Consider the following 16811-nt stretch of genomic DNA (forward strand, 5'->3'; position numbering starts at 1 on the left):
CCTCAAAGGTGACTCAGAACCAAATCTGATATTTTCAGGTTTATCTCTCATTTCTTAATTGGCTTTTTTATTTCAGATATCTCGTAACGAGAAGGGATGGAAAATCTGGTTTGATAAAGATGCTCCAGAGGAGGAAATTATCCCCGATGGATATAATGATTCACTAGATACCTGCCATAAGCTTTTACTTATCAGGTGAGAATAGGTATTATCAGACATAGGAAATAACTCATCGTATTTTCAAATTACAGATCTTACCTCAATGTGTTTTCTTCACTGAGTCCCAGGAGTCATTGTAAAAATTGTATGTGTTTCAAAATTGCCGTTTGGGTGACAATTTTTTATTCCTTGTCAAGCAAACCAAAAGAAGTGCAATGCCAGAGAATAGTATATTTTGACAATGTATTAATGGTAGTGCTTTTAGCGAAAAGAAAAGAGAAAAATGTGCTTTCATTACTCATTTCATTTATCATTTTCTTTCGAGTGAATCATTTCTTGTTGAATTCTCTTCTCAAATAGCTCTCAGAAAGTTACAACACAATTAGTTTATGTACTGAAATTCAATTTTATCTGAGAAAAACAAGACTAGTGCACTATTAAAATATATTGATGCTATTAAAATAAAGCAAAAGTTGGAAATTGATGTGAAAAAAGAACATTCCCTTCTCTTCACTTTTCATGTTTTCTTAATACCTCACAGTTTAAAGAAGCTGCCTTTATTGGAAATTTCTTACTTTCCTGCTCTCTCCCTATTATGCACTATTTGTATGTTATTAACGAACAAGGTAGAATCGTGAAGTTAGGACAAAAGGCATAACAGAAGTATATAGAGTTGTTTTGCAACAGTTCCATCTTTCCTAATGTCATAATCTGAGCAGGCTCTTCTCAGAAAAAGTTGTGTGCTGAATGTTGTCATGCTTTGATAGTTTGTTGTTGTTTGGGGCCACACCCAGCAAAGTTCAAGTATTACTCCTAGTGGTACTCAGGATACCAGATGGGCTGCTGGGGATCAAATCCAGGTCAGCCACATGCAAACCAAGTGCTTTCTCTACCTGCTGTCCTATCTCTTTAGCTCCTGTTGTCATTCACTGAGAGAAATCAGTCATATGCATTGTTTTTTGGAATGGCATGCCTTTTTTACCTTTAAAAACTAATCATTATCAAGTGAATGGGTAAATACTAACAAATAGTAGTCTATAGAACTTGTAGCTAAAAACAGCAAATAACATTGTTTTCTTCACACATTGCTGGGTGAAGAAACTACTACAGCATAGGCTACACTAGTGATATTAACTTAAAGATTGATAATCAATCTACTGTTGACAGATTTATCCTCCCCTTGAAGAGGGCAGAGATTCATAAAGGATAGCATGTTAGCTCAGGCTAACACATACTGGAACTGTCTCAGGACATTGCCCATGGGACCCTGGTGGATTTTCTGGCACCTAGAACCGGGTCTGACATGTATACTCAATAAATATTTATAGAAGAATATAAATTACTGCTATATTAGTTTAAATGGTTTAACCTGGAGTTTTACAAAACAATTACTAAGAATAATAGTAAGATAGTCGTTGATATTGTTTAACTTATTTAAAATAATTAAAGTTCCATCGTTGTAACTGCTGCTTCAAAAAATGAGACATTTAAATCAGTTAGCTTCTAAGTTCTTTTCCAGAAAGTCAATGGAACTAGCTCTACCCTACCCCTTGCCAGGTACCAAGACCACATGAATTGTCTATGAATAAGAATTTAAAACCTGGCTATCCCTTTTACACAGATCTGTATTCAGAAGCATTAAAGATTTTGTCTTTTTCTATATGTTCTTTATGTGCTTAGAAATTAGATGGGATGAAAAATGAACACACTGATTATTTTTCTCCTTTAATTTTTACTCATTTCTAGGTCTTGGTGCCCAGACCGTACTGTTTTTTCAAGCAAGAAAGTATATTGCAGATTCTTTAGAGGAAAAGTACACAGAACCAGTTATCTTAAATCTGGAGAAAACTTGGGAAGAAAGTGATACACGAACACCTCTGATATGTTTTCTGTCCATGGGATCTGATCCTACAATTCAAATAGATGCATTAGCCAAGAAACTGAAGCTGGGTATGTATGAAATTTAACAACACCTCCATATTTTGCCTTTCATAGCTTCATAACTTTCTTCTTAGAAATATAACTATAAAACCAAGATAGAGAGAGCATGATAATTCCTCTTTCCTTACTTTCAAATCTCCTAGAATGAGAGTGTGTGATATAATATCTTTGTGCAAGAGAGAAACATTACTCATCTACCTTTATACGATTTTTTTGAGTTATAAGTAGATGAACATACTACTTGGATAACAAAGTGAACAGAATGAATGTATAGGAACAAATTTTATTTCTATGTCTATGTCAAATGACTGTTGTCTATTTTGTCAAAACTGAAAAATTATACCCTTATTGTGATGCTTAGTAATTAATGATTCATGCTTTTGTTTACCATTTCTTGCACACAGTGCTAAATTTAGGGAGTACAGGAATAAATGCAACACATCTGGTAAAGATGGTATATGAACACATCATTGAGGCACTCTGAACAGATAATTATGTGTATGTGCCTGAGTGTAAGAATTAGAATGCTATGGTGTAAATGAGAAAGCATCAAATGGAAAGATATTTTGAGTAGGATCTAACAAATAAAAAGATGAAAAATTACAATGTGAGGATGTGAGGGCGATCTGGCTTTGACATCTGTCACCCATTGATCGCCAGGGTTGATTCGGCTCGATCTGGCTGGCTAAGGGGGTGTCCCCCTTTCTTTCTCACCGGCTCCATGTGTGTCCCTCCTGAAGCTGCATGCTCAGTCGAAGTGGACAGCCTTCACCCGAATAGAGATGGACCATTCTTTGGTCGAGGGTATACAAGTAGTGCACTCCCCTGCCAGAACTCCAAACAAGTCTCATAAAAATTACCATGTGAATTGGTGGGCAGTTAGAAGAAAGTCCTTTTCAGGGGAGGTATTCTAGTATCTATGTAGTTTCTAGCAGTTTGAGTAGTTAATTATGAGAGCAGTGATGAGTTAGTGACACTAAAAGATCACCAGACACCTGGATCTGAAGAGATAATAACATAAATTAGGAACTTTCCTTGCAAGTAGTTGGATTAGTCCTGGTTTGATCTCCCTAGAAACTGCATCCCTTGAGCATTTCTGAAAGTAATCACTGAGAACTCAACAGTCAGAGTAATCCCCAGTGCACCATGAGGTGTGACCCCCCCTAAAATAAATAGATGTCAAACACCAGCATGGCAAAGAACGACATCTTGGTAGGATTGAGCCATATTCCTCTAGGGTGGCTGTTTAGAGAAAAGCTGTTTAGTTGCTCTTTCTATCTGAGAATCAAAGAGCATAGATAATAACTCAATGGAAACTTCCAGGTTCAAAGAGCTATCACTACATGCTTGCTGGGTTAATTCATTCATGTCTTTATAACTATCATAAGTGACTCATTATGAATCAGTAACCTACTTAAGACACAAAATCGCATCTAGTTTGTTATATATTATGTTAATAGCATAAAATGATTTTAAATAGATTCAGTTATCTGATTATTTACCACATGTCCCTTACTGTGAGCCATTAGTTGATGGCAACACAGTCTTTCTGTTCTCTCCCTCTTTTTTCTCATCTTGATTCTATGTTCTGAATTGGATCTGGTTTCAAGAAATCTCTTTTTTTTTTCTGAACACTATTCCCAATACAGTGTGCTCCATGGTTTTATTGATGATTGCTCCTGGTTGAGTCTCATTAAATAACTATAAAGTAGTCAATTTTGCTCTAGTCTTAAAAGTGGCACCTTATTGCAAGAACCAAGTTAGAGTTGGAAGGAGATATTTTCTTAAAAAGGGTTATTTGTTTCGGGAAATAAAAAAGAGTGCTTCACTAAAGTCTTCATGTCAAGAGTTACCTCAAAATATTGCTGCTGGGAGATAGCCCAAAGGGCTGAGTGAATTCATTGCATGTAGAATACTCGGTTTCTACCTTCAGCCACATGATCCCTCAAGCACCATTTGGAAGAGACTTCAGAACACCAAGCTGGAGTAACATCCAAGTAGTACTGGATGTTGACATTCAGTGGCTTTGTTTGACAACTGTGGGGTGCTAAGTTTGGAGACTTGGCAAGAGAGCACCAAGGTAATAGATAGGATCCCACACTTTCCCAGGGCTACCAGATTCCACTTAAAGATCTTGCTCTTCCATCCCTTTTCTTTTCATTTGATGAATATTTGCTGACAATTATTTGAGGAATGAAAATAAATTGAATAAATGTTTGTAGGAAAAAAATTTGCACAAGTTCTGTCTGGTGCCTACCAGACTATGTGGAGAGTAATTTGGATTAGATGGCCTCTATCCAGAAGTACTGGGTGTCTAGACAAAGTGATAGAAAGAAATGGATGTGACAGAGAACCTTACTTGGATCCTAAGAAAGGGAGGATTCACCAAGGAAAGAGATTTGAAACAAATGAAAGCAAACAGTACAGATATCCAAAGGTGGAAATAAGGAAATGAATATGGCAACATTCATAGAGAAAATTGATTAGCAAGGGGAATGATATACATTATAGAAAATAAAGTATAACTACTTCATTAAAATTTGGCCTCATTAAAAACTACCTCATTAAAATTTGTAGGAAAACATAACTTTATAGAAAAAGGTTTCAAGGAAAGGGTTGAAAAATCTTTAAATAATCAAGATGGAGGAAATGAGATATTTCTGTTTTTACTTCAACAAACTCTCTGGGATTGAGATGACTATATGAATTCCTTTAAAACTAGCTCTAGAGTTTATATCAGAATAATAGGAATGGAGATGCGGCTTTTATCTTTATTTATGGGCATAGTATTTATCCTGATATAAAGAAAAATAAAAAAAATAAAAAATAAAAAATAAAAAAATAAAAAATAAAAAAGCATACACCTAAAAACACCAAAGCTAGGGATATTGCTCAGTAGAAAAATCATTAAAGAAGATTAGAGCTGATAGAAAAATCATACTTTAATTCTAATTTTAATGTAGATGCCAGAAATCTTAACTAAAACTGCAAGAAAATAAATTCAGAGTAACTAGGGGCCCTAAAGCAATAGTACAGCAGGAAAAGTACTTGCCTTACTAAGCACTGCCAGGAATCATCCCTGAGTACAGGGATTTATTTATTGTCTATCAATATATTTATAAATATTAAAATAAATTAAATTATTTTATCAATATTATTAATATTTCATATATATTTTAATGTTAAATTATTAATATAATCATATTAAAATTATGCTTAATGACTATCTGTTAATATAATCATTACTATTTTAATATTAAAATAATATTATTTGTTTATTATTTATTTTTATTTCTTATCCAAAGATAAATAACATTGCAAAAAATTAATAGTATTAATGTTTCTTGGCCATGTAGGATGCTTGGTGAATGTGACTATAAGAAGAATAAAGGGGCCAGAGTGATAGTATAGTGGGTAGGGCGTTTGCCTTGCAAGTGACTGGCCAGGTTTCAATCCCTAGGATTCCCTCTGAGTCTCCCCAGTCTGTCATTAGTGATTTCTGAGCCCAGAGCCAGTAGTAACCCAAGTGCTTTGAGTATGAAAATACAAATTGAAATACACACATGGAAATTCAACACTTGTATCTGTCTTTTAAAAAGTTGATATAGAAGATATTTTATTAATATGATAATAAATTTCAAACATCAACATTACACTTATTGGCAAATAGCTACATGCCCATTACTATTGAAAACAAGGTGAAGATGTTATATCGCTGCTGCTGTTGGTATTGATGCAGAAGGGAGAATGGGCACATTACAAAAGTCATAAAGAAAAGAAAAACGATTGGAAGAAACAACTGAAATTTTGTGTTATGCTCAGACAATGCAATCATCTAATAAACAAATGAATCACCTGAAAACTATTAGCTTTTATGGGAAGTTTCAGTTAGGCAGATGGTCACAAAATAAATAATAATAAAAAATCAATGGAGCACTCTTAGAAATAAAACCTAAAAATCCCATTTACTCTAGAAATGAAAATAAAACAGGAATATTTTTAAATACTTATTAGAAGAAAACAATAAAACTTTTGTAGAGACACAATGGTAGGATATAATAAATGGAGAGTTAACTCACACTCCAGTATCAAGATTCAATATTATAAAGACGTCAATCATTTTTAAATGAATCTATAAGTTGATTCAAACCTAATTGAAATTGTCACTGTAATTTTTTTCTAATTGGATAGTAGAGGAATCTTCGATCAGAACAATAAATGAACAAGAATAGCCAAAAAGGCTTGAAAAGGAGAAAGAATAATGCAGACACAGCATCATCAGATTTTTAAAACTATCAAATGGCAATCATTTATTCTATGGGGAGCTGCTACTGAGTAGATAAACAGATCAATAAAACAAATGAAAGACCAAATTAGACTCTAGGATATAAAATAGCTTAGACTATGATATAAATCACAACTTCACATCAGAAGGACGGAAAACGGATTAATCACTGAATTGTGTTGGTGGTAGTAGGTTCACTTTAAAGACTTTTAGGTTTAGAGCAAAAGAGCAGTAGGTACGTACATCTGTAAAGGCATTTGCTTTGCAACACCGCAGGCTAGCTGACCTCAGTCTATGTTATACTCCATTTCCATATGGTCCCCTGAGCCTTCAAGGTGTGTTCCCTGAGTGCAGAGCCAAAAGTAAACGCTGAGCAGCACCGGAGAGGAAGAAAAGAAACAAATTTTACTTCATCTAAAATTCTGAAATGTTGAAATAGTTTGAGGTTGATTAAAGAGATAGCACAGTAGGTAGGGCATTTGCTTTGCACATGGCGACCCATGACGCACACCGGGTTTGCTTCCCCGGATCCAATACGGTAACCTGAGCCTGCTAGGAACGATTTTTTTATTTAATTTAATTAGGGCCGGGCTGGTGGCGCTAAAGGTAAGGTAGCCTTGCCTGCGCTAACTTGGACGGACCGCCGGTTCGATCCCCCGGTGTCCCCATATGGTTCCCCCAAGCCAGGAGCAACTTCTGAGCACATAGCCAGGAGTAACCCCCCTGAGCGTTACTGGGTGTGGCCCAAAACCAAAAAAAGAAAAAAAAAAATTATTTATTTAAAGAAAATGTATCACATTGTTGACATAAACTGATCATAATACATTTGTGTTGGGATGACAGAAAGCAAAGTTAATAGAAATAGAAAGAGAACTAAAAATATGGAAAAAGGGGGAGAGAATTCATTAGCAGTTATATTTGTGAAACTTCTTGTTATCAGTTATTAAAGTCATTACTGCAATAGCTGAAGATTTTGTGTATTCCCATTTTTTCTCTCCAGAGATGGAAAATACATTTTTTTTTTTTTTGGTTTTTTGGGCCACACCCGGTAACGCTCAGGGGGTTACTCCTGGCTATGCGCTCAGAAGTTGCTCCTGGCTTGGGGGACCATATGGGACACCGGGGGATCGAACCGAAGTCCGACCAAGGCTAGCGCAGGCAAGGCAGGCACCTTACCTTTAGCGCACCGCCGGCCCCAGGGAAATACATTTTTAAAAAAAAGTGTATGTGTGTGGCAATTGTCGTTGCATAGCACAAGCAAAATATGGAAGAAATTGGAACTAAACACCTTTGGCCTAAAATAAACAGGGAGATCTTACCCCTAAGCACCTTGGGCATAACACCAACTCAAGGCTCCAGGCATACTCAGTTGTCCAACCCCCCTAGTCCCAATGGTCGGGCAACCTGCGGCTCGCGAGCTACATGTGGGCTCTTTCCACTTTTAATTTGGCTTATGCTGTGTGCCGGACGGGCCCCCTAGTCTCTGTCGGTGCGCGCCCTGTGTGGCTCTCAAAATAAATTTCCATCGTGGTTTTGGCGAGATTTGGCTCAGTTGAAAACAAAAAAGGTTGCCCCGACCACTGCTAGTCATTCCCGGGTGGTCATCTCTTCAGGCTATAGTTGTTACTGTCAGGTTTCTGTAGTTATAGGTCCTGGATTCTGTACAGGTCCTGTGTCAAAGACTGGGTGGTGTGTCGTGTCTTGTGTTCGATCTTTCCATCGGTTAACATTTGCAGAGAATCCTGCCCTAAAAGTAGACGAATTGCTGTTGCCTGGTTGTCAGGGTGATATAAGAATTGTTTTTGGAGTAAGTCAGTGCCTTGGTGGTAGTAGGGCCTTTCCCTGGTAGAATTTATGTTCCTGGTGCTGGTGTGGGAACCCCTTTTTGTTTCCATAAGTGGAATCCTCAGTTCAGGGGGTTTCCTGAGTACAGAGCCAGGAATAACTCCTGAGTGCTGCTGAGCACTTGCCAAATGTGACCCTGGAGGTCCCAGCACTTCAGAGTCTGAGCAGCTCTGCATCCTTTAAATGTATGCCCAGTTTCTAAATATATGACCCAGTTGGCTGAGAATTACTGGGAGTAAACTTTAAACTGAAATGAACGTCAGTTGGAACTCCCCTCAAAAGAATGCACTGAACAGTAATATATGGTCAAGTTTGCTCAGGTTTTCTGAGTGTTGTTACTGGAGTCCATAACCAAGGGGACCAAATAGTCTCTGAAAACATTTTAGTCTCTGAAAAATTGTGTATGTCAAAACACCATAAATAAAATTATAAAACCATTTGCAAGTAAGAGTGTTTGAAATTAAAAACACCAGCAATGTATGTATATACACACATATATATTTTATATCATGAAAACTCCTGACTGGTTTGTCAGTTTATACATTCTCTATGTATGAACTTCTCCTAAGAACTTATTAAAATGTAAATTAAGATTTATCTACAAGGTTGTTTAAGCCAATACTATTTATAATATTGAAGAATTGAAGTCTTAAATATACAAAGACTGTGGCTGAATGAACAAGAAAGCTTTAGCATAATTAAACACTCTTAACTGCATTAAAACTGTTTTTTCATTAATGTTTATTGTTTTTTTTTTTCACTTCTGGCTATTCTCAGGAATTGCTCCTGGTTCTGTGCTGGGGATCATTCCTAATGGTGATCAGGGAACCATTTGGAGTAATGAACCCAGGGCAGCCATGTGTAAAGCTTGCCTTCTGTCCTATCTTTTCAGCCCTGTTAGGGGGGTCCTTATCTGCTGGAACATTTGGACCCACTTAGTTCCTCTATTTTAGCTGAACAGTGAGGAAGTCCCTGCTCTTAAACCAGGGTACATTTTGCGGTTTTATCTTTTGGGCTAAAAACCCCTGCCTATGGGGAAGCTTATAGAGTGAAATATATTTTACAGTGGCTTTACTGGGGGCTTAGGACCACCATGGTCCTAGCTAAGGGGACTTGGTTTTCACAATGTTTAATGACAGTAAAATGACCACAATATAGAAGCAGAGATATAAATAATATACATGTGTATATGTATGTATGCTGATTTATATATACATTTTATAAACATTTTTAAATAGATGTCTATAATTGCTTATTGAACACTCTTGGGTGTTGGCTTAGCCAAAAGCGGAAATGTTGAGATCTTTATGAATTCAACATTTCTAGCTTTTGGAAAAGTAATATCTTTCATTTAATACCTGTGAAGATAATACTATTAATATTTCAAAGATAAGAGCAAGTAAAATATTAAATGTCCTCATGTCTATTGTAGGTCAGTTTTTGTCACCAAAGAGATTTGGTGGAAATTATTTTTCTGGACATTTTGAATTTTTAAATGAGGTCAATTGACTGTGGTATTGTGCATATTAACAAGCATTAATAGGAGTACATTTAGGACAGAGATGATCACTATGACAATCGAATATTTGAAATGAGAAAAGAAAAATGTCTGCCCATTGAGGCAAGCTAAGAGAGAGGAAGAGGACAGAAAAGAAAGTGGGGCATAGGGTGGGTTCCATTGCCAGCAATACATAGTTCCCTTAGCACCAACAGGAGCACCTTTAATAGAGAGAGAGTCATAGATAACCCCAGGCTAGGTGTAACAGTCCTAAACAAACAAAATCTAATTTCCCTTGTAATTCTTATCATAGCCTTTTTTTCCTTATTATCTTCAAAAATTTCCAAACATTTCCAGTGTCCCAACCAGGTTGCCTCTTACCCTAATTTATTCTAGAAGGGGTCCCCAGTCCTTGGTTCTACCCCATAGCATCTTTCAATAAGACCCAGAAGCCACATGTGATCCTTCTTAGTAGCCATGAGGGGAGCAGGACTATGGCCACCTAGAAATAATTTTTTTTATCCCAATTCTGTTCCAAAAATTCTTGTTTCGTAATAGCAAAACCTTCTCCTATGTTACAGAATGCAGAACTATTTTCAATGGGACAAGGGCAAGAAGTGCATGCACGGAAACTGATTCAGGTATCAATGCAGCAGGTACGTAGGAAGCATCATTTTTCTTAATGCATCAGTCTTATTCTTTGCTCTTCTGTCCCTCAGGAATTATCAGACAAATGATAAGGGAATCATTCTGCCGGGACACTTAATCATTATTTTTAATTTTGTGTAGCTGTTATAAGCCACTGCAGACTATTAAATATTTTTAATTTTAAAATGTTTTTAAGTGAATTACAGTTACAAAATTTTTTCAGTCATACAATATTCCACACCCACACCTTCGTCAAACCACATTTACTAAACCAATAACCCCAGTCCTCTCTACCTCACTCCAAACTTGCCTCCTATAGCATATTTTTTCTTTAATTTTGTTCAGAGTGATCCTTCCCAACGTATCATTGTCATAGTGGTCCATTCACTATTCTATTTGTACTCACCACTTTGTGGCACAAACTTTCTACATGGACCAGTCCTCTAGCCTTTGACTCTATTGTCTTAGCATTCCTATGTTTGTTTTGTATATCCCACAAATGAGTGCGATCATTTTATGCCTATTCCTCACCCTCTGAGTCTAGCATAAATAGTTCTCCATATTCATCATGTATAAGCAAATATCTTTTGCTCATTTTCCTAATGTTATGAGTATTCATTGTGTCAATGTACCATTTTCTTTATCTGCTCATCTTTCTCAGGCATTTGAGTTGTTTCCAGATTCTGGCTGTTGTGAACAGTGCTGCGACGAACATCAGAACTCAGATGCCTTTTCTGTATTATGTTTTGCGGGCCGAGTAGAGTATATTCCTATTAGCAGTATTGCTGTATTGAATGGAAGCTCAACTTTGAGATTTTTGAGAAATATCCATATTGTTTCCAAAGTGCTGAACCAGTTTACCATTCCCATCGATTTGGTATCGCACCAGCACTGGTTGTTCTTGTTCTTTTTGATGTAGTGCCAATCTCTGTAATATAAGATGCTATCTAATTGTTGTTTTGATTTGCATCTCCCTGATAATTAGTGATTGTGGAGCATATTTGGGCCATTTTGGTTTTTTTTTCTTTAGGAAGTTTCTGTTCATCAGTCTCCCCATTTTTTTTTTGATTAGGTTGGAATGTTTTTTCTTGTAAAGCTCTACCAATGTCTTATATATCTTTGATACTTGATCCCCTTATCATATATATTTGGTAAATAATTTCTCCCAGTCCTATGGGCTGTCTCTTGTATCTAGTCATCCTTTCCTTTGAAGTACAGAAACTTCTTATACGTCCCATTTGTTTATCTTTACTTTGGTCAGTGGTGTTTCATCCTTAAAAATGTCTTTAGCTTCAATGTCTTGGAGAGTTCTGTCTATAGTTTCTTTCTATTAAAAATTTTTTTATTGAGACCAATTGTGAATTACAGTCCTTCATAGTTATATTTCAAGGTACTTAGTGACAGTGAATTTATGGCTATTCCTACCACCAGTGTTGAAATCCCTACTACCCAGAGTTCCCATCATGCATCTCAATACCTCCCCCCTAGCCATGGGCTACCCAGTGTAATAGAACCATTTTGTGTTTCGCTTGTTATAGTTTGGACTCTTGATACTATTGTCATTGACTTTGGCTTGGGTATTTAGTTCTGACAATTTTTTTCCCACTCAATGCACCTCGATACCACTTGCCTTCTGGGGTCCTGTCCATATTTTTTTCTTTTCTCAATTTGTAGAAGACATAGAAAAATGAAATAAAACAAAAAGTGATTCATGTTCCCAGTTTCATGGAAAAGGCAGGAACCCCCTAACTCGAAGGCTATAAATAAAATAAAAGGGAGGTAGATGTGAGCAGGATTTTTGTTTTCATTTGTCTTTCTGTGTGTGCTTTTTTACATAGTTGTAGTAAACCATTGAAGGTAAGTAGAAAGGAAATACCCCATGGCCTAGAAACAAATGAACGAATAAGCAAAAAACAATAAAACAGGGCATCTCTACCCATACAGCAAAACTGTCATAAGAAGTGACTATGTGCTCTGGGCAATGTTAATTGTCCAAACCCCAATGTCCTTTCTTTATGGTCCCCGGAGAAGTTCTACTCAGCTGCGGTTATCAGAGTCTGTTGGATTACTGGAGCCACTCTAATCATATTAATACTCCAACCTAGAGTGTGTGTGATCTGGTGATAGGATTACCGGATCACTCCCTACTTGTTATTCCTTTTCTCTCCTAGGGTGTGGACTGGTTCTTGCAAATAAAAGTGAGTTTCAAAAAAGAAGGAGCTCGTTCTTTGGTCTTCCTCAAGCTGCTTTTCTTCTTAGGAGCAGAATTTGCCTATAGTTTCTTCTGTGTACTTTATTTCTTCTGGTTTTAGTATCAAGATTTTTTTTTTTTTTTGGTTTTTGGGGCCACACCCGGCAATGCTCAGAGGTTACTCCTGGCTGTCTGCTCAGAAATAGCTCCTGGCAGGCACGGAGGACCATATGGGACACCGGGATTCGAACCAACCACCTTTGGTCCTGGATCGGCTGCTTGCAAGGCAAACGCCGCTGTGCTATCTCTCCGGGCCCAGTATCAAGATTTTTAATCCATTTCTATTTGACTTGTGTGCAAGTGTTAAAAAGAAAACTGAGTTCATTTTTTTCCTCACATATAGCTGACCCAGTTTCCCTAACACCACTATTGAAGAGGCTTTCTTGTTCCACTTTATATTTTCTTACGTTCTTTACCAAAGAATAAATTGACCATACACCTGAAAGTCTATTTCAGGATATTCAAGTCTATTTGAATATGACTCTTTCTTTATCCTAATACTTGTACTAAGGGATTATCCCTGGCAGTGCTTGAGGTTTCATGTGATGCAAGACGATAATACTGGGTTCAAGATAAGGAAAGTGTATTAAACCTTCTACTAGACTTGACAGGACCAGTAAAATTTAAACCTTAAGTTAGTTTTGCCTCCTACCGTTCTTATAAAATCTTGTTCCATTTTGTATATGTATTTCATTTTGTTTTTTACAAAATATTTTTAACAAGTTAGCAGACAAACTTTCTAACATAAGGTTGTAGCTCTAGCATTCTTGGACTTTCATGATAATATTAATATTAATAGGCAGTGCATAAGACGTGTGACAGAATGAAACAACTGAGTTTTGATTGTGGTTAAGTCAAATTTTAAATTTTTTTATGAATAGATTTTTACAGGCAAATAAAAATATCTGAGGGTATTATGTTAAGTATTGATAATGTTCTTTATTGAAACTTGCAAGGAGAGGTTGTTGAAGAAATGTTTTTCCATCATACCTAATAAATACACAGAACATTAATTTTTTAAGTCCTTTATAGTTAGACAGTTTCAGCTATAACACGAACAAACATCACTTATAAAAAATAAAATGAGGTATTGTTTTCTTATTATTCAGCTTATGATATTGTACTGTCTATTAGAACTTAGGATGCAATTTTTCTTTCAGAATTAATGACTAGAGAGGGTTAATGGGCTAAAAACTCTGTTTGGGTCATCAAATTTCAATATAGCCATTAATTTATGTACGTGTTGTATTCCTATAATCTTTTATAATTTAATTAAATTCAATCATACAGTGTATTCAATTCATCTATATCAAAGCAATTTTTTCAGCTCAAATAAGTCCCTTTTTTTCCTTTATTTGACAACCTTATCTTGGGTCCTTAAATATCTTCCTTCGTGTGTTAAGAATTAAAAAATATTTTAAATTTAAATACAATAATCATAGTAGTCTTTTTTGAATATTAAATTTCTAACTTACGTTCTGTTTGTTGGGACAAATAATAATGCCAACTGTCTGGAGAGAAAAAAAGAAAATCATGAACAAGTATAAGCCACATGCCACTTGTGAGGACTCCATATTTAATGGGAAGATGGCAATGAGTAGAATGAGTAGCCAGAAAGCCACTGGATCTACCAGGACAAAAACTAACTGGATATCTGTTTCTCTCTCAAAACATCTCCTTTAGCCCTTAAGTTACTTTGCATTGTATTTTTCTCTTATGAAAACAAAGCATGATACCCACCCTCTTAGCTATATTTTTGTGTTCAATGTTTTGTGGCTGCATTGATTTAATTTCATCGTTTAAGAATAGCAAAAATGTTAATCAATCTTAGTGTTTTTTGGCCTTATCTCCATCTGTGGCCCAGAATCAGGCAGGAGAATTTGTTACAAAATCGCCAAATACCTATATGCACAGTAGATGGCGCACCACCGTACGCGAAGTTTAACTTGGACCTTTATTTTCTCTTCCCTTCTCAGCCCAGGGATGGCAGAAGACCATCATTTTGAACCCACTTAATTCCAATAGCTAGCTGGCTTGTACAAAAGAAGAAGAAATAATTTACATTGGCACATTAATAACTTTATTAAAGATATGTGCTCGAAACAGTTTTCAGATTAAACTAAGCAAGGAAAAAACCATGCACGCATACAGTTGTTTTGTTAAAAATCATAGAAAAGAGTTGCAAGAATTAATTGTGAACTTTTTAAACACAGGGTGTGCCTGGGTGTTGTACTGCAAAGATTGTCACCTGGGCCTAGAATACATGGAAGAATGTTGGAGACATTAAGTACCACTGAAGCCAATGAAGATAGTTTCCGTGTGTGGGTAACGACCTGAGCCCCATGATCGATTTCCCAATTACATTGCTTCAGGTTTGTTACTTCTGAGCCAAGTGTCATTTCCTTGAGTGTTTGTAGAAGTAAATGTGACAACATTGACTTTAGGGACAGATGAGAACACAATAGAGCTTTTGGTACACTAAAAGATTTTATAATTGTCCAACATCTTAATAAAAATTTATCAAGAGCCAGTAAATTATTTACACAAGTCATAAGACTTGATAATAAAATGGGGCTTCAGCTCTGTTCAATGTAATTAGTTTACGTGGTGCCAAATTTCAGTCCGTACTTGAGGTAATGTAATGAGCTCATTGTGCCTGATGTATTGTAATTTCTATTTTATCCCTTATCATCATTTATAGAAACAAGGCTTGTTTCCTTTCTTTACAACAGACTTCCATCAAATTCACTAATGAACCACCTCAAGTGTTGTAACGCGCAGGTCTGAAAGAAACATTTGCTGGAATTAATCAAGACTACTGGATATCAGCATACTTGCCCATGTGGAAGCCCTTATGCTCTACACAGTAGCATTTTTACACTCCACTGTGCAGGTAAATTCTGAGTGCTGTTGCACATTAGGAGATGCTAATTACAGGGTACAGTCTCATTGGAAAGCCCTGCCCTAAGGAGGTCCACTGTCCTTGCCCAGCTTTGCTTTTCCCTTCATTTGCACTTTGCTAACCTGGCACAGTATTGCATTTGTTTCTATCCTGAGGAGCCCTCCAGCCTCTGGCCCCCACCCACCCTGGCCTTCTTTCTGTGTGAATGATTCCAGAGGGCAAAGACTGTCCTTTTATAACTGCTTAATCTCCCTGTCAGAGAAGCATTGAGGCATCGCGAGAGCTCAATAAATACTTCTGGGAATGAACAAATAATATATTATATAAATACGTTTTCTGTGAGTACCCAGGCTTGACCAATGTAAACCATCTCATATAATGCTAACTACTGAATTTCAAGGTAGGTCAGACACCATTTTTATTTTTGAGTATTTTGTTTTTTGGGCCATGCCCAGTAAAGTTCAGGGGTTACTCTAGGCTCTTCATTCAGAAATAACTCCTGGTAAGCTCAGGGGACCATATGGGATGCTAGGGATGCATGCAAGGCAAAATCTCATCCCACTGTGCTACCACTCAGATCCAGGTACCATTTTTTAAAAGGAGAAACTGGAGGGACCAGAGAGAGTACAGGGGGTTAAATCACTTACTTGCATATAGCTGACCCAGGTTCAATCTGTAGCATTGCAGATGTTACTCCAAGCACACCAGAAGGAGCTCTGAGTACTGTCAAGTGTGACCCAAACTTTTCCACACAAAAACATTTTTTTGTTGTTGTTTTTTTGGGCCACACCCAGAGTTGCTCAGGGGTTACTCCTGGCTGTCTGCTCAGAAATAGCTCCTGGCAGGCACGGGGGACCATATGGGACACCGGGATTCAAACCAACCACCTTTGGTCCTGAATCGGCTGCTTGCAAGGCAAACACCGCTCTGCTATCTCTCCGGACCCACAAAAACATTTTTAATGGTTAAATGAAGATGCAGAGAAGTGTATTTCACTCCCTAAACACAGATCTGAAACTCAGCCCAGGTTGCTTCCTCTCTTGTCAGGTTTTGACCCCCCACCACCACCACAGAGGAAAGCAGAGGAGGGATTGGGAGGGAATGCAACTAGTGGATCCTGTCTTGCTTAAATGTTTGCTCTTTGCCTTTAACATCTAATTAATTACTCATTTAATCATTTTATTTTCATCCAGAAACTTAACTGCAGCGGGTTTTTATGTTGTTTCTCTTTGGGTCTGTATTTGATTTTTGTATTTTGTTGTACATTTAAAAGCTATTTAAT

At 36.8% G+C, this 16811-nt stretch overlaps 1 protein-coding gene across 1 annotated transcript in view; it reads left to right on the top strand.

Moving 5' to 3' along the window:
- The window catches only part of DNAH8 (dynein axonemal heavy chain 8), a 406635-nt gene that overhangs the window by 314889 nt on the left and 74935 nt on the right, over nucleotides 1-16811 (top strand). Inside the window, 10 exon segments of the mRNA XM_049765310.1 lie at nucleotides 77-195; nucleotides 1906-1930; nucleotides 1932-2109; nucleotides 10310-10323; nucleotides 10325-10385; nucleotides 14844-14897; nucleotides 14900-14961; nucleotides 14963-14984; nucleotides 15346-15479; nucleotides 15482-15520. Of these exon segments, the coding sequence (XP_049621267.1) occupies nucleotides 77-195; nucleotides 1906-1930; nucleotides 1932-2109; nucleotides 10310-10323; nucleotides 10325-10385; nucleotides 14844-14897; nucleotides 14900-14961; nucleotides 14963-14984; nucleotides 15346-15479; nucleotides 15482-15520 (708 nt within the window).

Source organism: Suncus etruscus, chromosome 18 (genome assembly GCF_024139225.1).
Source record: "Suncus etruscus isolate mSunEtr1 chromosome 18, mSunEtr1.pri.cur, whole genome shotgun sequence".
Lineage (NCBI taxonomy): Eukaryota > Metazoa > Chordata > Mammalia > Eulipotyphla > Soricidae > Suncus > Suncus etruscus.